Below are 25,277 nucleotides of genomic sequence, written 5' to 3' on the forward strand. Positions count from 1 at the left end.
TTTCAGTAATCCAGTTGCTGGATGAATGGAGGCAGTGAAGAGATTTAGCCCTGTACATGGATGAAAAAGCTTGTGTTTGAGAGGTTACACAGCAAAAATTTGCCCGATTTACCCATAATGTGAATGTAACTATGAGTTTAAGAAGGTGCTCAAGATAGTGAGAAAGGCCCTTTCAGTACATATTAAAATAATGTCAATCTCTTTGTATACCTTGAAGTTTAATTTAGTGTATTTAACAGGGTATTTCTCTATCACACTTGTACACATATGATATTTTGGCAGTAGGATTTTTCATGAGTGTGAGGTTAAATGCTAATTATTTTAAAATGTGTTTTTGTTTAAAAAGAAGCATTTAAACTTATCTATGCCGAAGAAAGCCAGTAAATATTACTTGTACTTTGCAGGCTAAACAGCATTAGCTTCAAACATTGTCTCTTTCATTTGTATTACTTGAAATTTAGCACTTCATTTAAAGAACAATAGAAGAATGAAAAAAAAAAAAATCTGTCCTGGTCCAGAAAAGAGAAGCCAGAAGTCCAGAGTGTGAATTATTATTATCCTCTTCCTGACAAGAAGTCTTCCTTTGAGTGGCAGGAATTACTTTAGAACCAATTTTGAAAGATGGCCCAATGTTCAAAGGCCCTGAATACCAACAGTTCACATTGACTTCAGAAGCTCAGCACTTTTGATATCATGAGGTCACGATATACTTTTTCTTCACACCATTTTACATGACCATGGTGTGACTATATAGAGGCTAGTAAGTTTGTGCAATACTATCAAAGATTGGTTTGAAACCATTAATAGAAATAAATATAAAGATTTTTTCCAGAAATAAAGATTTTTTTTCCATGTGGGGTACTGAAATTGTGGAGGAATAATCTTATCAGTTAAGGCACCTGGACCTTGCATTGTGAATGATTAACCCTCATAATTAACCCATTTAGTTAACGGGGCATGGGACACAACCTTCCCACTCATTCAACCATAGGGTGCCTCAGACATTCAGAGACCTTGTCTGTGGGTTGTTCCTGCAGCCCTACTGTACTGACAGTGTCTTGAATTCACCTCTTGCCCTCTGATTCTCAGTTTCATCTCTTTCACTCACCCACGTGGAGAAATGAAGCCTTGTTCATGTGAAGTAGTTACATAAAAAAATACTGATCAAGTCGAAACATAGATTCAAAAATCATCCAGATAAACGAGTGGTAACCTCTCTGGTGCATTTTTGAGGTGCAAAACTGAGTGACATTTGTTCAATAATTATTAGTACCCAACCAGAACTAAATGGAAATGGGGCAGTTCTAAATGGAACTGAGCATTCACACAAATAATTTTCAAAATTTTAAGTCACAAGAAACACAGCTTTATTTAAACATGAGGGAAAATCTGTTTTCAGCAGGCAACTGAACAGGCAGAGGGAACAGTGGAGAGCGTGCCCTAAGCACAGAGCTGTCACACTTGAGTATTCTTTTCCATACAGAACAGCATTTTTGTTTCCTAAGTATCCCCACTGGAATAACCTTTGAAAGAGTTTGCTGCACATACTCTTTGTGCACAAGGTTCTCAAAATGCCTGTGTCTTGGCCATCACAGTGGTTGCTGCTGAACTCTGAATCAAATATAACACATCCATAGCAGAATCGTTACCCCAAGGAGTGTACATGCCAACAGCACATTAAATAGAGCGGTATACAACAGATCACCATCACAAAATGAGCTGGGTTTTTTTTTTTTTTGATGGGGCAGCACTGAGGAGAGCTGTTTGACTTATAGTAACCGCAAGCTCTTCCAAGGACTGTGGGACAGTGAGATGGGAGTATGTGTAGGGAATGGGAAAGAAAAGAGCCTTTTGAAGGTCAACAGGCATGTTTATTATGAAAGGTCTGTAAGGATATTGTCTTCCATTTCCTGAAAATACAGGGTGTTTCAAAAAGATGGACCAAATTTCAAATATAAGTATTTTCAAATTGGGTCCATCTTTTTGAAACACCCTGTATATTTTTGGTAGTGGATCGTTTTGGAAGCATACTGACAAGGAAAGAGTTTCTTTCTAGTGGTACCTTCTGATATTAAATGTAATAAAATTACCTTTTAAGATTGTAAGTTATGTGAATTACGTTTTAAACAACAAATGCACAGATTAGTTAGCATAATTTTGAACTGCTGATCAAGTTTGAAATACAAGAAAATATAAAGAGGTTGTATTTCAGGTTTGGTTTGGTCTGGCCTGCAGATAAAGATTTATCCAGTTAACAAAAACAGCCTTTAAGAGTTTTAGATGGTTTTATTTCTTTGACAAAGCTCTGGACTTTGCCAAATTAGTTTTCTTAACAGCACTAATCTGCCAGAAAGTAAAAGAGAAGGAACAGAAACAGAAAAAACCTTTTCTACAGCCTTCACCAACAAAAATTTTTCTTCAGCCTTCACCAGTCGAGTGAGCTATGACAGAGTGCAGTCTGGAGAGCCCTGAGAAGGCATTTGAGAAAAGGTAAGGGAGTGCCATTGATACCTTGGGATATTTTGACAAGTGGAGAAGCTGAGACAGGCACCACAAAAAAATGGCCAAGCATTGAGGGCAGTTAATTATATTAACATCTTTTATGAACTAATTCCATGCACAGGGTTTCTTGTTTGCTTTTAAAGCCGGATAGCGAAAGCAGCAATTCTGTTTTATTTTGTGTGTTCAATTTTTGCTTATTAGATTCACACCATTAAAAATGTATGTATTGGAACTCCAGATTCCTTAGGTTAAAATGAAATGAGAATGCATCAAAGCTTGATGGCTAAGGTGTTTCATAATGTGAATTGCTAGATCACTCTGTCAGATCAAAATAAGTAATGATTTACACTGAGTGATGACTAGTTATCCTTGTCTGACAATGGTTTTCTGACCTGCATGAAATACATTATTAGTGGACAGGTGTTACTGCAGAAACACACTTTTTCTAATATGTGGTGGCAAGCTTTGAATAGAGACTGGAAGTGGAATGGACGTGGCAATACGGCTCTCCTTGTACCCTTAAATGTGACCTTAACTGAAGAGGGCTGGGGAGTGTGATGGTGGAACATAACTGTGTTCCACCTGCTTTATTGGGAAGGTGAAAAGAAACAAAATTTCCCAACACTCACTCTTGTGCCTCTCTGTCATGAAAATCCTGACGCTCTAAGAAAAAGGAGCCCATACTGTGCATTGAGACTGCATATTCTGCTACAAACTCGATTACACAGACCTGTTACTGTGCTTTCTCAGCCTTGAAAAGACAGGAGAGGAGGGACAAACAAGGCTACAGGGACATTCAACATCTTGACTCTTTTTCATCTTGTGTGTCTTTGATATGGAGGTCAAGGCCTGGATTGGAAACACAGTACATCTCACCTTACAAGCCTTCCCAGTCCTTGATGTTTATTTTGGGCTTTCTAAAGTCTCTCTATACATTATCTTTACACTGGGATTTCAGCAGTTTTGAATGAACAATAATCAGCTTAGAAGCAGATGGGGTGCTTGTCAAAAAATGGTGGGGGGAGAAAAGCCTCAGGGATGCTTGCAGTATTCAACAACCCAGTGTGAGCTAACATTTCAGAAAAACAAACCAGTCTTACTATTGTTTCATGAGCCTTATCAAAATCTGCAGTAAGTCAACTTCCAGGCATTTTACAGGTCCCATAAGCAAAAACATACCCACATAGCTCCTTTGCAACAGCCCATGAATTAAAAAAAATAACCAAAGAAATGTGTAATATGTTTACACAACAGCTATGATAGAGTCTTCTAACGTTTTCCAGTGCCCATTGTGCTAACAACCCATTTTAATAAAGGGAACTTTGATACTAGGTTATGCAGTGGATGGTTTTAAAGTTACCTTAAGACAGATGTTATCAAGCAGGCTGATCCAGCAAGTATTTTTAGCTCTGAATTTTGAGACAGAGTTATTATTTGAGAAACTTGTCTGACCTGTCATTTGAGAGTGTGTGACTGGGAATACTGTTTTGTAGTGAGCTTATTAATTAAACATCTGACGGTCAGAGCATGCCAGGGTAACCTATTTGATCTGTTCACAGAGAAAAACATTTGAAAAAGTCTCGTAAAAAATGCATCATTGTCTTAAAAGCTTCATGAACTTGATTTTTCTGAACAAAACACTATAAATCATATTCGCTACAGCTGTGTTCATCCTATCAGGACATTGAAAAAGCCTTCAGAGCAATTGATGTCAGTTGGAGTAGATTTGTACCTTTGGATTACCTGAAGTCAGTCATAAATGGCTTTATATTTCTTTTGCCAAATGAAACTTTTCAAGAGTTAATGAATAAGTAAGAATCATATTATTTTCTTAGGGGACATTTTTATCACTGCCACCTTATAACTTTGTTATTGCTTTTTGCGACTACCATCATTAATTCGTCTTACTTGTGCCTGTGTTACAGTGTGTAAAAGCTGATACAGCTGGGTATAAAACCAAGTTTTTTGCAGTATATAGGTTTGATGGAGTAGAAGCCTTAAGTTGCTGCTTTCTCCTATTTGCTCACAAATTTGGATTTAATTTCCTAAAGGGAGCATTACTCTCCTGCATTCAAATGACTAGTGATGTAGGATGGTGTGAATTTGCTGGAAGAGCAGCTTCATGACCATTAGCACCATATCTGCACGGTGACAGTGTGACTCTACAAGACTCTCCTTTAAAAATATGCTGGTGTGGCAAGGAAAAGAAAGGAAGAAGTGGTGAAACTACAGTGAAGGAATGAATGAATGCTGAGAGCTTTCACTCTGCATTGCTCATTATCACTGGAAAAGATAACTAAAGGGACACTTCTATGCTGCACAGTTGTCGTGGTTTAACTCGAGCTAGCAATACAACCATGATAGCTGCTCACTCACTCTCTCTCCGCGCCCCCCAATAGGGAAGGGAGAAACTTGAATTGAGATAAACAGAGTTTAATAAAATAACAAAATGCTAATACACTACTGGTAAATATAAAATAGGTATATATAAAATAGAAATAAAAGATACATGAGGCAGTTCCTCATGAACATGCTGAGCAGCCAGTCCCAGGAAATGGCACCCGGTCCCAACAGCTGATCCCAAAGAGAGAAGAAAGAGGAAAAAGAGGCAGAAAGGTTCAGAGGCCTCTGCAAAATGGCAAAAGCCGAACTAAACGTCCTGACCAAAACTCCCCTGACTGTGCCCTAGAGCGAGAGAGAGCAGAAGGGAGAAGAGCAGAAGGCCCATCTCTCCTTATATCTGAAGCATGATGCTTATGGGATGGAATACTCTCATTGATCAGTCTGGATGTCAGTCAAAATCTGCCCCATCCATGCCCCACTTCTTGCTGCCTCACACCTGTGGGCAGAGTCCTCAGAGTGTCCTTGGCTCTCAGACCAGAGCAATTAAAAACATTAACTCTGTGCTGGGGTGTTACCTCTTGTTCTCAAACTAAGTCCAAATAATGAGCGTTCTAGCCACAGAAAAGCAAGGTTTCTAACTGCATGAAGAAAATGAACTCATTTTCAGTCAAACCAGCACAACAGTGAAGGAATTTCATACCTGGAAATTTGAATTCAAGCTGAAATGAGGGAAAAAAATTTTGAACTTATGTTTTTACATTGTTAATATTTTTGTTAATACTGCTGTGAAGCTTGAAAAATCATGCCAACTACTGGATTCAAGTTAATGTACTATTTTACATTAACAAGGCATCTTTGCAGTTTTATGACCAAAATTCAAGTCATCTTGTGGGCAGTATAGGGTACGGAAGATAAATGGATAGAAAATATTTTCCAGCCCAGCCTCAACGATCTCAGCAGACAGAGTTTAGGCCACAGGACAATTTCCAAACTACAACTTCCTGGACAGGATCATTTCAGCTCATGCTGACTAACTTACTAAACTCATGTTTCCTTTTAGAAGCCAAAACATCACAGCAATGGATGTTTTTGTGGCTTTTGGTTAAATCTAGACCAGGATCTCTCATGATTAATCTTTTGTACTCAGAAACCAAAAACTGTGAGAAGAAAACTGCCAGAATATACGTTATACTTGTTGGCAACAGTGCCAAGGGCATATGGCCAGTCAAAGAGAAAGGAAGAACAACTTAACTCTTACACAGCATTTTTACTCCAAAATGTTGCTTAAGCTTACACCAACAGGACAAGGCACCTAAATCATACAATGTGAAAGAGGTCAGTTACCAAATCATGCATTACTGTGTAAAGATTCCACAATTTATAGTTTATCGGTTTTAAATTGTTGGAAGAATAGAATCATCCGTGTAAATAATCAGTTGAGCGGGGTTTTTTTGTTGTTTGTTTTTTTTTTTTTCTCTTTATATGCGCTAGTTAGCTGTAAAGAGCTCAGTGCAGATATATGTTTTACAGCAGCAGATGCTATATGAGAGTGTCATCTGCAGCAACCATATTGCTTTGTGCATTCAGCAGATAAATTTGGTTTGCTTCTAGTCATTCGCAATGTGATACAACAATGATCAACTATTACTTTGTCAAAAAATTACTATTATAGTTTTGGTTGATTTTTTTCAATTCATGTCACTTGCTAGTTTAAATCTCAAAGTAGATCTTGCTCTTACGAGTAGTTTCATAATGAAAAGCTTTCTGCATGTATTCTTCCAGTAGAGTATTCTCTAGAATTTGAAAAATATAGTGACATTTTAATGATGCTGTAAACAGAAACGTTCGAGCCTGTGTATGCTGTATCTCTTAGGAAATATTTCTCACATCATGTAATTCAAAAGATCCACCAGGTGAATGGAGCAACAGCAAAAGTTCCTCATAGTCATCTAACTCTAATAATGAAGTAACTTCATTGTAGCTGATAATAAATGTAATAATAATTGATGAGCAAGGGACCTGATTTCAGTATTTTTAAGATCCTGTTTAAATAATATGACATGAGATGTGCCAGGGAGCTGTTTATAAGAAATAATACATGACAGCATTTTATGGTTGTTTGAGGTATTTACATCTCACGGGCTCCTGATATAAAATTCAGGGCCCATTGAAGCTGATGCAATTTTGCCTTAGACTTCAGCTAGGATTTCATCCCTGACTGGTTTAGGACCAGATTACCCATGCACTTATCTCTCAGTACATGTCCCCACTGTGGCAAGATCAAATACATCAGAGACAGACTATTGAGGTGAACTTCATCCAAAGGACATCTCGAGTCCTGAGTTCTCTGAATTCTATCACTTCTACTCTTGAAATTTCTTTCACTTGGGAGTAAAATATTGTGAACTTGAGGTTATATAAAGAGTTGCATAGTCTGAAAAATATTTTGGCTATGTTTTGGAGTTTCACTGTGGATTGTGTCCCTTTACAGGCTGAGGGGTGTGAGTGAAGGATATTTTTGCTGATGGCTGGGAGCAAATCATACATGACCAGTATGAAGGTTTTGCCAAGAGAGGGACTAACTTTTAGGACTTTGTTTTCTGGTGGCTGCCAGGATTTCTAATTGGTGACTATTATTTGTGATATAAGGTAAATCATTGTGCTCAGTTGGTCAAGTCTTTGGTGAACATAATATCAGTTTAAAACACAAGGGCATTTTTCAGCAGCAGAGGTAGTTTTAAACTCATGCTCTATTTCTTTAATATTTGTATAGAAGTATCAGATGCTAAGGCATTGATGATTAAAAATTTCTCAATGAATAGTATTCTGTATTGGATCATTACAAGGTGATGCATCACGTGTTTTTAGCAGGTATCCATATTGCTACAGCTCTAATTGGTCAATTCTTTTGCAATTGGTCATTCTTTTTGCATATACTCTTTTGTACTTGGACTTAACACAAGCATACTTCCAAAAAGCCATGTAGAATTCATTTTTATTACTTTAATAAGTTAGCTTGCCTACTATAGCAGATAAAATGCTAGATTACTACTCAAAAAATATGATCAGTTTTTCTGGCCCTACAGTCTACACCACAGTTATTCTGTCTATGGCATCTAAATATTTTACTTTTTGCCCTTCTGGCACAGCTTGAAATCTGAGGGCCAGAATTATAAATATAAAGAGGAATTTTTTTGAAATTAAAAAAACCCTAAAACCTAAAATCCTTCCTCAGTTTTTTTTTCTCACTGACTTGACTTTGTCTAAATATCAATTTCTTCAAATTGTTCCTTGAAACTTAATGCTGAGGAGCTCCTCCTCGCCGACTGTGAGGACCTGATTCATCCCTTCCCATGATTAAACCTGCAAAAGAAAAGTGCTGTGCTGGCCGGCCACAGGCAGAACTGGAAGAGCTCCACCATCCATTACCCATCTGCAGAATGGAAGAAAACCACTGCACCTTGTGGACTGATCAATGGCACCACAAATAATAGCTGGTAATGTCGGACATTCACATATCTGCATTAGTGTTTCTTCCCAAGTTCCCTTCAGCTTCCAGGATTTTGGCAATTGTCACTGCTGAAGCCTGAGAGGCAATTGCAGGGCTTCTGAGAAAGGAGGCTTGAAGTGGAGAGGTCTGTTGCTCTGATTGACGCAGCTTTGGCTGGTTGCTCATTTTCAGTGCAGAATTGCTCTCTGGAGTGCGATTTGAGTGATTTAGTAGGCCATAGACATTTGAGTGTGAAGGGATCTCAGTTGGGGGCTCAAAATAACAGTTGTTATCTTGGCCTTATTGTAAAGATCATCTGTTATTTCGTACTGTTTGTTTCATATTCATTTATCCAAGACAATAATCAGATAGGAAATATCTCTCTTTCCCACAGCTTTTTTTAATAACCCATGCCTCAATAGCATTGTTGGCAAAGCCCGTCCCTGCAGGGTATGAAATGGCTCCCCTGGTAAAATTCGAATGCTGGCACTGCCTCTGTCTTCATTTACCTTCAGACTTTGGTGCCTGGCCCTTCCCATCAACTTTTCTGGGCTCCGATGCAATTGTGCTCCCTGTGCGGTCGGAGATGCTGAGCCCTTGAGTCACTGAGCCGTGGTGCGTGCCTGCTGTTCGCAGGCAGAACCACCGTGAAAAGTCAGGTTCCCTCCCATTAGATGCCCCATGCTGTCAGGTTACAGTCAGCCAAAGCCTGAATGCTGCGATTCTTGTAACTTTGGGGTTTTAGCTTTTTTTGGCTGAGCTTGAGAAACTGCCACGTTGTCCAAAAACTGGAGGGTTTTTTGTAAAAGATCCAGGAAGTCTTGCATACCTCTGATGGCATTTGGTAATTTTTTAGCTTTGTCCTGTGCATCCTGGATTAACAAACACTCTAAACACCATCTGCCACCATTCTAAGGAGCATTAGGAGTTTTTAAAGCCTTTCTGAGATGACTAGAGTAGCGAGTCAGCATGTTTCTGATAATATGTGAGGAATGTAATTGCCCACAAAGTACCATCTGAAATAGGAGTTCATTTAGCCGGGCTCATTGGAGCTTTCTGCAGTACCATTGAAACTGAATAAGGGATATGCCAAAGGTTTAGGGGGGTCATGGTGTCAGGGCCTTATTGATTTTAAAGTAATTATTCATGGGATATGATACTAGTTAACTTCCGGGGATTTTTAACACAGTTTAGCATTTCCAGTGCTTTCAAAGTTTTCAAATTTGGATACAATTTACATCATGACATTTTAAAAACCCCAACATACTACTCCCCTTAGCTAGTTTCTCTACTGTTATGTGTAAATAATGAGAAGAGATGCATTAAATACTACCTCATTCTAGACATGTGTAATGTGAACATCTATGCCTGAACTGCTCCTCCTAGACTCCATTTTATAGTCACTGGAGAGAAACAACAGGCAGGATTCATGTAAGCAGTTTTAGATGTCTACTTTAGGATGAGATGAATCCTGTCCTGCAAGTGCCTGTTTCTCCCCAATGACTATAAAGGCAACTCAGAGTGATTCGCTCAGGTGCAGGCACACACATTTGGTTAGATGAATTCTCACTTGGGGTCTAGTTCTTCCACAGTTAGACGTTTGGAACTGAGAAAATAACTTGGCTCAGTTTACATATTTAGTAACAAAGAAAAGCTAAGCAAGCTTACTCAAATTATGAACGCTGTATACGTTGATATTATAGTGATGATGTGACGTTGGAACTCAAAATACTACTTGGAACATAGAGTGTTTTTATAAGAAAATATTTTAAAACTCTTTTCCTATTTAATATCAGATTTGGACTGAAAGCCACAGGTAAGATTGCTCAGCAACAATTTTTAGAAAAATTCCAGAATCCTGGGAGCATATTCAAAAGCAGGCAGACAATTCCTAAGAGAAAAAAACATAAGCAGAAAGTTCCTTTTTTATGTGAGTAACCTGCGGTATACATATTTATGGAAAACAAGGAGTGTACCCACTCAATGATAGCCCTTGATTAAATTCAGTTAAAAAAAATTTTTTGCAATGCTTTCTCTAATGCACACAATTATTTGAATCCTATCAAACCCTGAGTCTTAATGAGGTGATTTATTCTTCCCGCTCTGAGCAGAACACAGTGAGTGAAAGAGTTTAAGACATGAAAGCACTGCAAAGACTGTGTTTTTTCCTCTTGCAGAGGAAATCCAGCTAGAGGAGATGAAGCTTTCTCCAGTGACACGGTTCTTCAAAAGCTGTGCAGATACATCCAAGATGCTTATCCCTCTTTAAAGCAAGAATTCCTTATGCTTGATGAAGTAAAAGCAATTATTTTTAGGTGTTGTCTTAGTTAATTACTCTTACAGCTAAACATTTGTGTCTCGTATCTGCTTCAAAGTGATCTGGTGGCTGCCAGTCTTTGTTTTCTATTACAGCAGCACAGAGAGTCTATTTTTCAGGTTTCCTTAACATAGATATGTGCAACCGGGGACTAAATAATCTGTAACAACCTCTCTGATAAACAAAAATTATTGACCTCCTACAATATCACTGGCAGTCATGTTGGCCAGTTCTTTAATCATCCCTGTGGCTGCCTTTGAACCCCTGCTAGTTTTTCTGTGTGTTTCATGAAATGTTATGACAGAAATGAGAATTGGCACTTTCATCAAAGTTGCACTGGCACCAGAAAAATAAATAATATAACTTCTCTGGTACTGCTAAGCATTCCTCTGTTTCTACATCCAAGGACTGCCTGATTCTCTTGTGGTTAACATCATACTCACAATTTATTTATGCTTTGATTATATATTATGATCTGCAAATCTTTAAGAGTAACTGCTTCTTATAATTAAGATTCCACCTCTATTGTGTTGTATTTTCTCCATTACTCGGTGTAGGACTTTAGTAGAAAGCCTATTATTTGCTTGTGTTTATTCTTACCCATCACGCTGTGTCAGGGGGTTGTTCTCTTCATCATTTTACCATTCCATTTTTCTTTCAGTTATTTATGGTCATCTGATATTTTAAAGTTTTGAGGTTTCTTTTTCAGGTTGTTTGTACACATGTGTATGCATACATGCGTGTAAATATATATTCAGAGAGAGAGCTCTGTGTTTACTCTGTTTATACACACTCGTACACACAGACACACACACATGTAGCATGTGTGCATAAAAAGCCTGTACAGCACAGTGCTAAAAATCAGCCCCTGCAAGACCTCATTAGAAACAGAGAATGAGTTATTATCTACAATTCCATTTGGAGGTTTCTATTATCTAGTTCTGTTATCTGTCACACTTGTTTGACATCTGCCATTTGTATCCATAGTGTTCTCATCCCTCAGTCCCACCGGTGTGCCGCTGGGCACAAGTCAATTGTGCCACCACCTCAGGCAGCCGACCGCCCTGGGACAGCAGCACAGGCCCCAATGCCCCTTTTGCCTCTGCCAGAGTCCCAGGCAGCCCTATTAGCTGCTCCTTCCAAGAGAGGGGTCCAAATGTGTTACTTAAGCAGCTGTGGACACCTCTGTGTTGACCAGAACCATTGGTTGTCTCAGTGTTGGACATTCCCTCTTCCCACTCTTCCTCCCACTCAGGGCTGTCTCTGGGTCCAAGTGGGTCACCTCCTCTCGTTGCCTGCCGTGGTCTATCGTCAAGTGTGGCAGCTCCCAGAAAACCCATTTCCTTTACTGGTGAAATGAAATGCGATATCTACTGGCTTTGAAAATTAATGAAGAAGGAATGCTATGAAAAATGTTCAGTCTCATGTGATCAACACAAGAAAAGTCTTCTTAGATGTTGTATTTCCTTTTCTTACTAAGATCTGCATGGTAACATTTAGCAAACACTATTCTCCCGCTCAGCTGCTCTGTGCAATAGTTGAACAGAGCAGTGATCTCACCAGTGAGCTCATTATTAATAGTCTAAATGTGTGCATTTTTAACATTCCTAAATACTTATCTAACTGTGTGAGTGGGTTTTCAGCTATTATGAAAAATCCATATAAACCAAATAAAGACATTATTACATGTCTTAGAGTTAACAAAAGTAAGTTTCTTGCTTTTATTTTTTTTTTTCAGGAGATAGAAATAAATTTGAACTAGAATGTCTTCTGTTTCAGAATTTAAATACATTCATCTTCTTATCTAAAAGTTTTCAATAGATTCATGCAGCATGCTTCTAAATCATCATCACATTACTGCCCAGGCCACAAGGAACTGCCTCTTCCCTTTTTCCTCCTACCATTTTTTTTCTGACTTATTCTCGATGTGTTGAAGTCTAAAATGCTACTGGTCCCTACCTGTTAATCCATATTCTGAAAACAAAATCCTAACCCATTAGCAGTGTTTTCTGATGTGCAACCTAGAAATATAATGTTCCCTGTAACTGCACTACAAATTTTACTTTAAAATGTTGTATCAGAATGATGTTTTATAAAAGGATGAGTGAAGAAACCTTTGATGTTCTTTTGGGAGTCTTGCAATATTTTGTGATTTACTTTAAAACTCAGATCCTAGAAAAAATAGTTATACAAGTGTTTCAACACCAAAGAATTAATAATAAAACAACTTCTCCAGTCTCTAGAAAGTTTGCAGGAAGTTTCTCCATATATCCCGAAAAACAGAAAAAGAAGTCATTAAAAATAATTTGAATGGGCAACATTCAGTATAAATTCATTGAGCTTTTTTTTTTTTTAAATATTATTATTATTACTAGATTTTTTATTCATTCCATTATGTGGAGTACATTGTTTGATAGTTCTTGTTCTTGATGATGTGTGGTATCCTAGTCACTTAAAGCACTTGCACTTTTGTCATTTGAAGATGTGTCATCACAGGTCTTTCAGAGTCATATTGTTGATTCTCCTGCAAATTTAGAAATTTAAAATTGTGGTATCAAGTTATACATTTTCACCTGCGTTATTTTATTGTTTTTATTCTAGTCTCTTGTCAAAAGAGATTGTTTACATCAACGCAAGGAGTTCAAGCAGTATTGAAAAGCCTCCTAACTCAAGTTCTTACTTAAATGCATCAGATTAATGAGATAAACTAAAATGTTTTTCATCCTGTGCAGAAATCTGGCATCAGGTAAACTTCAGAATGTTCTGGGCATTGCAAAAATTTAAAGGAACATAATTAATAGTTGTAATATCATAGCTTAATACTACAGAACATGAATACCTATTTAACGTTACATGCTGAAGGAGACCAATTGGTCATAATTGACATTTAAATTAAAGATAGGCATTAATATGTGCAGGATAAGGCTACACCCTAATCTGAGATACAGCATTTCTGAAAAGAAGGGAGATGACAGAAGTGTGTATATCCAAATACACCACTTAGCAATGAATATCCATCACCATGGTCCCAGTGCACACAGGAGAAATCACAGATGAGGTAAATCTCTTTCGATGAAGGGGTAAAATCACTGTGATGGGTAAAGTTAATGAGAATCAGAACTGTGCAGTAACTATTACAAGCTCATATAATATAGAGAGTGCTATCACATGATGGTAAAAGGCTTATGTTTGCAGTTCGTCATCCAACAGGTATACTCCAGCTTACGTCTGACACTGACAATGTTGAGACTACTGTTCAATAGTTCCCTTCAGATTGAAATGTAACTTTATCTGACTTTTTCTGTACTTCAGATTACCTTTTCATGTTGAGTTCTGGAGTATGAGCTTTTGATAAAGAACTGTCTATCCTTACCACCTCTGTGGCACTCACGATGTGCAGAACTATGCTAAAATGCCTTCCTGTCAGTTTTGATCAAATGTCATGATATGTCTGTCCCATGCACCAGATCGTGTGATCATCCCTTTAGTGGACAAGCTGGACTGTTTTATTACTTTGATTTGTTACATATTGCACTTCTTAAATTGTGGACTCTGTATTTCTGAATTGAATGAGCAAATAATAGACTGAAAAAATTAAAGCTCTCAGTCTGGTTGACACAAGCAAAAGGAGCACTGGGCATATCTTCAAAAGTAGTAAAGGCATTTTTTTTATTAGATGGTTTTATATAGATGATATATCACAATTCCTTTCTAATATAATTACATAAAAACTGTTCTTTTTAGCTCTGCAGTATTTCATCTACATACATATATATATGACCAGAACAAGAAACAATTCGCTCAGCAATTTATAGGAAAAGAAATCAGTTTCATACAGTGCAGTAGATAATAACACCTACAGCATTCAGGCCGTGATTCAGTAAGGCACTTTACTACATAATTTTAATTCATTTACTGAACTGCAGCATTACTGAATGAAATTGTTAACACAGGCAGAGGTATTCGAGGTGGTGGAAAAGGAGGCTGAAGAAAGAACTATATAATTCACAGAATCTAGAGGCTCTCACAGTCAATGTAATACATGTGAAAATGGTTTATATTTATACATAACATAATTATTTTTTTGTTGGAATAGACCAGTACATCCCCAGTCTGATGCTGGTCCGACTTAGTGTTGTGCGCAATAAAATTAAATCCTTTTGAAGAAATAAAATCAAACTTGCAAGGTGGCCAAATAAGTGAATGCAACATGCTTAATAAATCCTGATGTAGTATATCTTAACTTTTGCGTATTATCTAAGGTTTGAACAAAACGTAACTTTTTTTTATTGTAACAGATATCTCATCTTCATGGGTAAGACCTAGTCTTTCTGCACAACTGTTTCTTGTGAAGTACAAACTATCTTTGTAGCTTCAGTACTGGATTCCCTAACTTATTTACTGGAGGAGGTAGGTATATTACCAGGTTTTTCTTCCATGTGATTTAATGCAGTGACAACAGTCTCTAAAGAAAATTCAAATACCAGATAGTAGTTTCACAAGACCATTATCTTTTGATTGCAAAACTTTAAAGTATTTCCCAGACCAACTGATGAAGTAAATAATTGCTCATCCTCTATATTATTACTGCCACCCTGGATCTCTGTGGGGGACTAAAGGGAAACAGAATTTTCTTAGGGTGAATTTTATGAACAGAAATATATTTGTCTAGAGCTTAGCCAGGAAAACTGAATCACTGAAGGAACTATTTACTCCTAATTTTTCTGTTATTGTTCCAAAACCTTTATTCCACTCTTTCTTCTTTCCCCCATTATCTTTCATCATGCTTCTTTAGAGAAAATAAAGAAACATTTTTTTTCAAAAAGTAAAAGTTCAGAAACAAAATTAAAATTATAAAATGCAATAGACAGTTATAGGAAAGAGTGGTATAAACCCATATTTAAAATTATTCTACATATATTATGAATATTACTTGCTATGGGAATGAAAAACAACCTATGCCTTCAGTGCAGCAAAATAAAAATACCCTGATTCTGTTGCATGAACACATCCATTGCCCATTACCTTGCAGTTCAAATGGGTATCCATTGGCACGACAATGTGACGGGATGTCAGATAAAGAATCTCCCTGAGAGCTGGTTTATCCTCTTTAGCAAGGTCAAGAATGCCAATAGACCCAGCCTAGCAGTATAGCTGATTTAAAGGATCCATGCTTGGATGGAAAGGAAGCATGAGAAAGGAAAGAGGAAGTCCAAGGACAGTAGATCTCAAATGTTTTGGATTAACACATCACTGTCAACAGTCAGAATTTCTCAAGGCTCACTAGGTACTTATAATGGCATTTTTAACTGAAATCTCTGTAATGACCTAGGTATTTGCACAGCATTTCCTCTGGCCTTATGGACCATCATGGCCATGGACCACATCTGAAAACTGCAGCCCTAGAAAAAGCTGTGCCCAAACATAAAGTGTTTAGTTGAGTTTTTCCTTGTTTTACTGAAGCTAATCATGAAGAAAATTCTGTGAAAGATGAGTGAGCACTGATAAATGAAGTCTCACATGCTCTCTATGAATGTGCTGAGAGCTGTATTAGGCTCTAATGACAGACATCACGTGATGGACTTTTGCATGGATTTAAGGAAATTGTTGGGGTACATGGTAATAGCAACTTAGATCCAAATTGGCTCACATGTTCACTCAGATCCAGCAACTATTCAGTCAGGTGCAACTTTGAGTGAACATTGATTCTGGACCAGGTAAGGAATGAAATGCAGCTGATAAACTGATGGAATGTGAGCTGGTCTGTGCAAAGCAAGTTTACATATCCATTCACTTGTGACACACTTTACCAGCAAATTATGTAATCTATCCCAAGGTAGTGGAAAGATCATTGTAATCTCATTCCATAGTTTTCGTCTTCCATCCAGTAAATATTGCAGTTGTATGTTCACTAGGAACTGGAGTAGAAGTACTAGATTCAGTATATGCAGACTATTGAAACAGCTACGGAACTCTCAGCTATTGCAGGTCAGGATGATCTAGCAGTCTAGAATGGCATGTTGGAATTAGCATTGTTGTAGTAAATGTTCACTTTTTTATTTTAGAAATGAGATGGAAAGATCACAAGAAGTTACCTTCACCATGTTTTATGTAACTTGTTATTTCAAATGAAAGATAAAGATTTCCAGGAGTTAATCGACATAATTGATCCAGAAGAGACTGGGTACCTTGACTGCCGTGATTTTTTTTAGACTTGTTTGAAGAAAAAGAATCAGTAGTAGGTGTTTACTTTTAATACTCTTATCATAACATCTTCTATAATGGCTGTGGCAAAATGCTGGGTTGTGTTTTGATAAAATGTAATGCTCTGCATAGTTTTTATCTAAGTTGTTACGTTCACATTCTTTCTAGCAATAGAATAATCATAATCAGCACTTCTGGACTCTTCTTTCTGAAGCATCATTTATAAAGCAATCTCATGGTGACTGAATGTGTTTGAACACTCCAGCAGAATCACTAGTTCATGCATGTGTGTGCAGCAGAGGAGGAGCAGCAGTAGTACTTCGTAGCTTTCAGTTGTCAGATCTGTTTTGCTGATATTTTGCTGTTTCTTGTTTTATCTATTATTCTTTATAATACACATTGGTTCAAAATATGTTCTATATACTACACAGACATTGCATATTTTCTTGGGTACAGCTTTGACACCTTCTGAATTTGCAGTTGTCTTATAATATTTTCCTTTAGAACCATTCACTGAAGGTATAGAGAGGTTACAGACTGAAACCCACAGTCAATATTTTGGTGCAGTCTGATCATATCCTTTGACAGAAATAAGTCAAGACTTTTTTTGTTTACTGAATTATTCTAGGAAATAACCTAACCATAGTTTGCAAATCCATTTCCTAATAATAAGAAGCTGTTCATTATTTTTAATAATTTTAATTATCCGATCTCTTTTAGATTTGCCTTAGTATATCAACTGACTAACTCCATATTTAGCTTTGTCTTAGGTAGTCTGGATAGTGGTTTTGAGATATATCAAAGGAGATCAGTAGTGGCAAGAGAGATACTAGAAGCACAAAAAGAAGGTCCCGTTGAACAGCCTTGAATGGTGTGCTTTGCTTTTAAACGTTTTTATGTTAGGAGCTGAAACAAGCTGCTTTCCACTCTGATGGCTCTGACAATAGCAACATTTGATGCAGCAACTCAAGTCCCTTTCAGCTGGTTTTGAGTAGAGTAATGGTCTGGCTGAATTTTGGAGGCAACCTTTAGTAGTTACAAAGTCAGCATACTGGGGAAAATGCAAATGCTGACAGTGTCTACTTATGCAACTGATGTGCACACTAAGCGGGATTTACAAATTAAGCTCGTTAGGCTCATATTAGATAAGTACACAGATACCTACCTATTTTTGTCATTTGAAATAAGCATCCCAAATGAAGTAGATGCTAGCACAAGAGAAGGCAGGTAAAGAAAATGTGAAACATCAAAGGCCATTGTCACCTTGGGATGAAATACCACCAGGGATGACACAATAGCCACATGGGACGCTGGTGACTGTGGTTTCAGACTTTGAGGGTGATTCTGCCTTGAAGAGTAGGCTTGTTCTGCACTTTGTGGCTGGGTTTGTATCCAGATTTTGATGAAAAGCAGCTGCAAGGAAGCCCGAGCATCTGGGAATCCTTGGGTTTTGTGTCCTGAGTGGTGATGCCAGCTCCATTGATGTGGTTCATCCTGTAGAAAAGGCAGATTACAGCATGCACAAATGAAAGAGGACAACTCTTTTCAAGGAATCCCTTCATTTTTTATCATTTGTCAAAAATTATTCGGTCAGAGGAATCTTAGAAGCAGCAATGGGCAGAACCAAGACGTGGAATCAATCTAGACCCCCAGCCAGCTAAGACAACCCAGGGGGCATCTCCACCTCCTTCCTCTCCCCTGAAATTTTACGTAGTACAGGGCATGATCAGATCTGCAATTATGCTGAAATTTTCTGTCAAAATGTGGTTCTGTGTTTCTTTCTTCTCAGAACCTTCTGGTTTTAATGTACTCAATTTACAAGTGAAAAACACTCTTATTCTAGCTGCTAGTGCTACAGACAGTCCTATAGCAGGTTCAATAAGCCAATTTTTGTCATTATTTTCCCCTGTGCAAGCCCATTGTCTTCAAATTACACCCTGAGTAAGTTGAGTGCCACTTGCAATTCATTCAGTCCTGGTGGACTTTGTTTTACAGGACTGAGGGGAGAAACAACAGTAAAAGCTCAGCGTTGTTCTCAGGAGCAGACATGCCTCTTCGGTCATTTAAAGAAGCAGCTCTATGCAGTGAGGTATATGCTTTCTTGCAGCCGCTTTTCATTTAGTTTTCAGAACAAACATTTTCAAAGATAAATGTGGGGCCTGATGTTGCATCATGCTTTGAAATGAGTACACTGAAATTGTTTTAGTTGAACATAACTTTCTTTTAATCTAGTTGGTTCATGAGTCGCTTAATGAAACAAACCAAATAAAGAAGCCTGCTCTTGTTCTAGCTTGTAATACTGTAAGTGATAATATGATTTATTTTCAGTAAGTGTTGGTCTTCCAACATTAGATTTGTCATTTTAGTACATTTTTTCATGTGGCAATGCTATTATAGTTTAACCTCAGGGATGCCTCTTTTTTTTTTTTTTCATTCGATTGCTAGGTGTAGGAAATCCTTTCAGATAAAATCACAGAAAATTGGAAAGATTTTCATAAGGCTTTGCAGTCCTATGATCCTAAGCATACTGGCATTATTAACAGAAGTCATCTAAGAAAAGTCCTACAGCTGTGTTGTCCCTCTTTGTCAGATCAGCAATTTATTAAGTTGATGATGTGTGAATTGTAAAAGATTTAATGTAATTCCTTTTCTTACTGTATCTTTCTACCTGTCTTTAAATATGACAGCTATTGCTGGAGGCATTAAGTATTTCGGTTTGCGTTAAGCATATAGAAAAGTAAAGGCTGGTGGAAGACATGCCCTATTCCCAATGTGATCAGCTTGTAAGTCTCTTGTTTATTTTCATAACAATTCCATGTTAGAAACTCTTGTGAGTTTGACATTATTTCAGCATTTCAAAGGTGAGACAAGCCTTTTCTACAAAGGAACAGTGATGTGCTGGAGATCCAAGATGTTATCAAATGTTATTTAGTATTTCCAAACACAATGTAATACAAAATCAATTAAATTAATGTTATGCCTTTCCTCAGTAGACTATTATTTTATAGAACAAGGAACTGAAATTTAATATTGTCAACACGAAATCTCATTTTCAATACGACCAGGGTCCCCAAAGTGGGGAGTCAAAAGAGCTACAAGTATGGGGAGCATGGGGTCAAAATATTTATGTCCAAAGAAGAGGGAATAGTGTTAGGCATTTTATTGCAATACAATTTCAGTCAGGTTATAATCGGGTCTAATCTACTCTCTCAGGAGCTCTAGTTTTCTCTGCTTGAAACTAGTGACTTTCAGAAAGATGTGGAATTCTTTCCTACCTTTGAAAACATAATAGGAAAATCAAAGAAATCAGTTCCAGTGTGACCCTTACAGCCCAGTGTCCTGCTGATCATTGTGTGTGAGGAGGAAACACAACAGCATCAATAGCAAATGGCTTTTGGAAAATAATCTTTGATCCTGAAATATGAATGAGCATGAGCGTGATCAGTAAAACCAATTCTACTGTCTGCATTTTCCTTTCTATAAATGTCTAAGAGAAAACTTTGGGTGCTATGCATTGGGTTCATAAAAGTCATGTTCCCAGCGCAATGTGCTATAACGATATGCTTTCATCATCTGTCAGTTTTATAGCTGTGTTTTGTAGTATATAATCAGTGGTCATTGATCAAGAGCAAGTAATTATCCTTTGAATTACCTGGGACTCAGCAGTTATACAATTTTCTAAGTAATGTTTCCACCATTATTTGTGTCAATGAGAGATCTGTACTATGAGAAAAGTCAGGAATTACAGCCACTTTGAACTGGAAAGTGATCTTTACTTGAAATTCTAAACATTCCCTATAAGAAAATAATACAGAGTGAAGCAGTAAGAGGCTGTTTAGGTTTAATTCATCCACCACAGTCAACGGCTGCTTTGCTTTTGTTTTAAAAGGATGCAAGATAAGCCTTGTGAGATCAGTCTAGAGAAATACTGAACACCGAGGTGATATTGTGGCAAAGCACAGGAAAAGGTGGGTACGATTCTTTTAGGATTTCTGTTACAGTGAACATTGAGCACATTTGTGTATTTGCATTATTGAACTGCGGCAGTGTTGAAAAGTGCAGGTATCTGTTTTTAGCAAAGCAAGATATGCAACATCATAGATGGGTTGAGTTAGGAATCTTGTTATAGGAATAGTATCTAAGATACACATCTAAAAGATAAGATTTGGATTCCATTGTCAAAGACTTTCAGGGACATATAGTCTTGCATTGGCCACGTTCAATCTGTGAAAACAGTGTCTCATTCACACCATATTATGAATTCTACTTTAGTAAACATTTGTAAAGGCACCTGTTCTTAGCATTATCACTCATCAAGGTAATGTTCTAGAGAGCTGATGACTACACTGGAGAAGAAAAGTAATTCTTATAATAAGATGAAGAGAGAATTTATACTCGACAATGCAATAGATGGCCTACTTGAGAAGTATTTGGTTTTAGGATAAATGAGTAACTGTATGTCTAATTCAGTTAGAATGGCTCATCCACAGGTGGGGAGACATCTTGAAAAATCTACTTTGTTGTGATCTGCTTTTAGAGTTGCTATTCTGTGATTTAACCTCACTCCTTAAAAATATGTTTTGACTCACATCTTTTTACCAATCTATATTCCTTTATTTTAAATGGGACATTAAATATCATCCCAAATCTTATTTAAGACTATCCTAGGAAAATGTTGTGGATTATGCAGAGAAACAGTGGATGGCACTGTTCATTCGCTGCTCTAAAGTGGTAAAAACTGCCAGATTTAATAAGGTTGTATTTTAAAATAATAATTAAAAAAAAATAAAAGTAAATGACTTCTCTAAATGCATACACACTGGACTTAAGCTATCACATCTGTGCTGGAAATGTCATAACCAGACTGGGGATTTAGCACGGGTGCTTTAAGGGATACAAGGTTTTCGAGTAAAAGGTGATGAAGTGACTGAATTGCATTCTGAATTCCAGTGGTTCAGCTACATCAGTCTCACTTATTTAAAATGGTACTTCTGCTTGGGGGGGCTTCTCCTGTAATTGGACTTTTGCATTGATGTGACTCATCCTAAGGCACTTGAGGACAATACTGCTATCGCTGCACAGAATAGCTGGCACGCGTGTCCCAGATGGCTTCCTGTGAGATGACATTCAGACTGGGGAAAAGAGGGAACAATTTTTAAGGGCATTTTGAAGCCTTTTACGGATTACACTCACAAAGCAGATGTTGCTCTGTAGTGTCTCACAGCCATTTTCTGTTTGAGGGCTACACTTGTTTTAGCTGAGCAGGGCTTCACAAATGTTAGAAAATGGAGACTCTCTCCCCGCTCTCCTGCCCCCCTGGCACTTTCTTCCCTACCATCTACATGGTATGGATTAAATTTCTCAAAAGAAATTTTGAGCTTTGATTTCTCTCTTTCTTATTTTTTTCCCCAGAAGGAAGTTACAAGTGTTTTTTAACCACAGGTGTTTCTTTTAGTGTCATTCTAAATAGAACAGGCACTTGGGGTAAGATACTATTGTGTGTCCCCCGCACAAGGACAGGATCCTTCTGCTTTCATCCAGGAATGCCCCAGAGCTTTATGAGCATGAATGAAACCTTGGAAGGTTGAATAGCTCAGGGAGGAAGCGACACAGTGATGACAAGGGCTCTGATTCATGAGCCCTGCTATATAAATAATTTATATGACAGTGATTCAAGAGGGTAATTTAACAGGCCCAGGGAACTACCAACTCAGCCTCTTTGCTGGAAGTTACCCTCAGAATAACAGAATGGGCTGAAAAACATTGTGTCTGTTCCTGGGCTGCTAAGGTTAACATCCAGGAGTATTAACTTAAGCTGCTAGTGATTTCATTCTATCTTCATATGCTAGGCACCAAGTTAAGATAAAGAAGGGCTTTCATTCATGATTTCTGACAGATTTAGTTGCGCAGTGGCTGTGATCTTAGCTCCCCCTTCCACCAATGCAGCTGGATTTCACAGGTCAGTGTCAGGTGAGCCAAATTTCTTCCAAGTGTACACTGTATAATTCAAGTGTTAATTACACAGGGTGTTCACAAAGGGAAACTGTAGGTAGTGGAGACTTGTATCCTTAGTCTCCTCCTAGAGTCAATGGAGTTCTTCCGGGTAATGATACAGTGTTTAAGTTAGGTTCCTGCTTTCTCTGTAGGCTACAGAAGGAGCCTGGGAAGGCTAGTTTCTAGTGCCTCAGGATAGCCCTCTGCATAATGCCCCTAGCTGTATATAGAAAGGAAATGTGTTACTTTGATCATTTTTGCCTTAAGACATTTGTATTATGCATTGTTCTCAACCTCCCAAATTATTTTAAATTCGTATTTTTATCCAGGTTGTGCTATAAATATAAGTCTTCTGATGGAATCTTTTACAAGATGCTTTTGGATAACTTGAAAGTTGCTGTTCTTTCTGGTGACTTAAATGGTATCAGCTCACATATATCAAAGGAAAAACAACAAAGAGAAGAAAAAAGGCAAACAGAGCTTTCAAAAAGGTACTATTATTACAGACAATTTTCTGTTCAATGTAAAGAAAAAATATGTATAGAAAGGAGACTTTCAGATAGACTGAGGATACATGTTGTCTTTCTAATGGTAAGTACTGTCCTGGGCTGATCTCTCATTTCATAGAGATATATTCAAAATTGTACAACACTCAAAGCACTACATTGGGAGAGCAAACACACATGGATCATTCATCAAAGACTCTTGGATTCAGGTAAAAATGGTAAAGGTCACTTTACAGGGTCCACAGTGATTATGTCTCACTGCATTGTTCAAAAATTGGGGGTTTGCCCTCTAGATTATTCCTGAACAGTAGGTTTGTGATCCTCTGTAGAATCATTGCAGCTCATTATTCAGGAACTGGATTTGAACATCCTCAGAGGATCAGGAACTCTGACACATTTGATGGCTGTAACTACTGCAGGCCATAGCTACAGCTTCCAACTGAGCCAGCATCACTGATGCGGGCATCCAGGCTACAAAGATGTATGACCTGTTGATTCTCCTCACTTTTTACTTTTGAATATATGTAAATGCCTGCATAATCTTGGTGGGGGGAGCAACAAATTTTCTAATAGGTTGAGCTTCTGTTTAAAATATTACATATATATATATATATATTTGCAGGGTAATCTACGTGCATAGTCAGACCCAGGATACATGCATTTCTTTGACTTGAACCCAGATAATGCGTTACTCTAATATATCCATGAAGGCATGCACACTGCCTGTCTTCCCTCATTTTTAGTCTGGTATTCCATAACACAGAGTGCCCTATGCAAAGATCACATTTCTGTCAACAGCTCTCAAGACAGGAGTGTGCCCTGTCTTGCTCCAGATTCTCCTCAGACTTCTTTGTTTCAATTATCTGCCCTTTCTGTGTTTAAGTCCCCATCTGAATCCCCTTCAGAGCAGCTCTAGAAGTTTCCTTATTTGTGCATTCACGTCAGAACTGGCAGCTTATTCCTATGGCTCAAAAAATTTCTGTTGTCTCTGTTTTGTTGTCTCAGATTTGTTGTCACAGAATGTCCACACACTTTTCAAAGGAGGTCAAGTTTTGGAGGGACACCAAACATAGTTATAAACAGCCTCACAGCTCTGACCCTGTCAGTGTCACTCTTAAAGCAACCTGCAGCAAAGCTTTCACTAAATGGTTTGTAGGCCCACCAGGACCTTCATGTTTCCTTCAAGAACACAGAGAAATTGGTAGTATCTATTTGGCATTTGGATCAGCAATACGAGGATTCAACTGCCTGCTGAACAGCCCTGCTCAAGGACAGCTTGCACTCACCAGAATTCACTTACTGCTCTTTGCCAAGCTCTGCTGTAGAAAGGCAAAGCAGAGGATGAACATGCTATCCATCTTCTGAAGGCCTCTCAGGCACTGGGACATCCTTCTGCCTCTCCTGGCAAGGTCTTGGGATGACATAAGCCTTCTCAGATTTTTTTTAAAAGATCATAATCTCCTTTACCTTCTTGCCAAGGTGACTGTTGGGTATGAGACCTTTGAACTGCGTTATACAGTGTGGTCAGTCGTGAGCTATTGGGAAGATGTCAACTGTTTGGAAGTGTTACCTGGCTACCTGCCAGCAGTTCATGTGAGACAAGTTCTCAGGCATATGCCTGAAGTCATTTTACGATGTCAGGCCGGCACAGGAGTGTAGAAAGCTGGGACCATACTGCAGATATACCAAGTCTGACCTTTTGTTTATGACACTGACAACAACTGTTAGTTTAGAAATTCTGATAAGTTTGAAACCAAACCTTTGAATGTTTCGTTCCTGAATTGGTCTGTGTCTTGGAGCTATGTCAGATGAGTTGCTCCTACTGTAAGTATAAGCAGTGCTTTACATCTTCCCTTCAGTTCCTCCTGTCCCGGTGATGTTCTGTGGTGGTCAAGTCAGTTCTGGTATCAACACCTTCTAA

General features: G+C 37.9%; 1 protein-coding gene across 1 annotated transcript in view; it reads left to right on the forward strand.

The window, feature by feature from the left end:
• EFCAB6 (EF-hand calcium binding domain 6) overlaps positions 1–25,277 on the forward strand; it is a gene marked incomplete at both ends in the record, with an annotated part of 105,122 nt that overhangs the window by 22,619 nt on the left and 57,226 nt on the right. Inside the window, 9 exon segments of the mRNA XM_080342524.1 lie at positions 4,183–4,313; positions 10,132–10,269; positions 10,513–10,630; positions 13,385–13,398; positions 14,951–14,967; positions 16,788–16,855; positions 16,858–16,890; positions 19,308–19,480; positions 23,180–23,341. Coding sequence (XP_080198650.1) covers positions 4,183–4,313; positions 10,132–10,269; positions 10,513–10,630; positions 13,385–13,398; positions 14,951–14,967; positions 16,788–16,855; positions 16,858–16,890; positions 19,308–19,480; positions 23,180–23,341 — 854 coding nt within the window.

This window comes from Nesoenas mayeri, assembly GCF_963082525.1.
Source record: "Nesoenas mayeri genome assembly, chromosome: 1".
Classification (NCBI taxonomy): Eukaryota; Metazoa; Chordata; class Aves; order Columbiformes; family Columbidae; genus Nesoenas; species Nesoenas mayeri.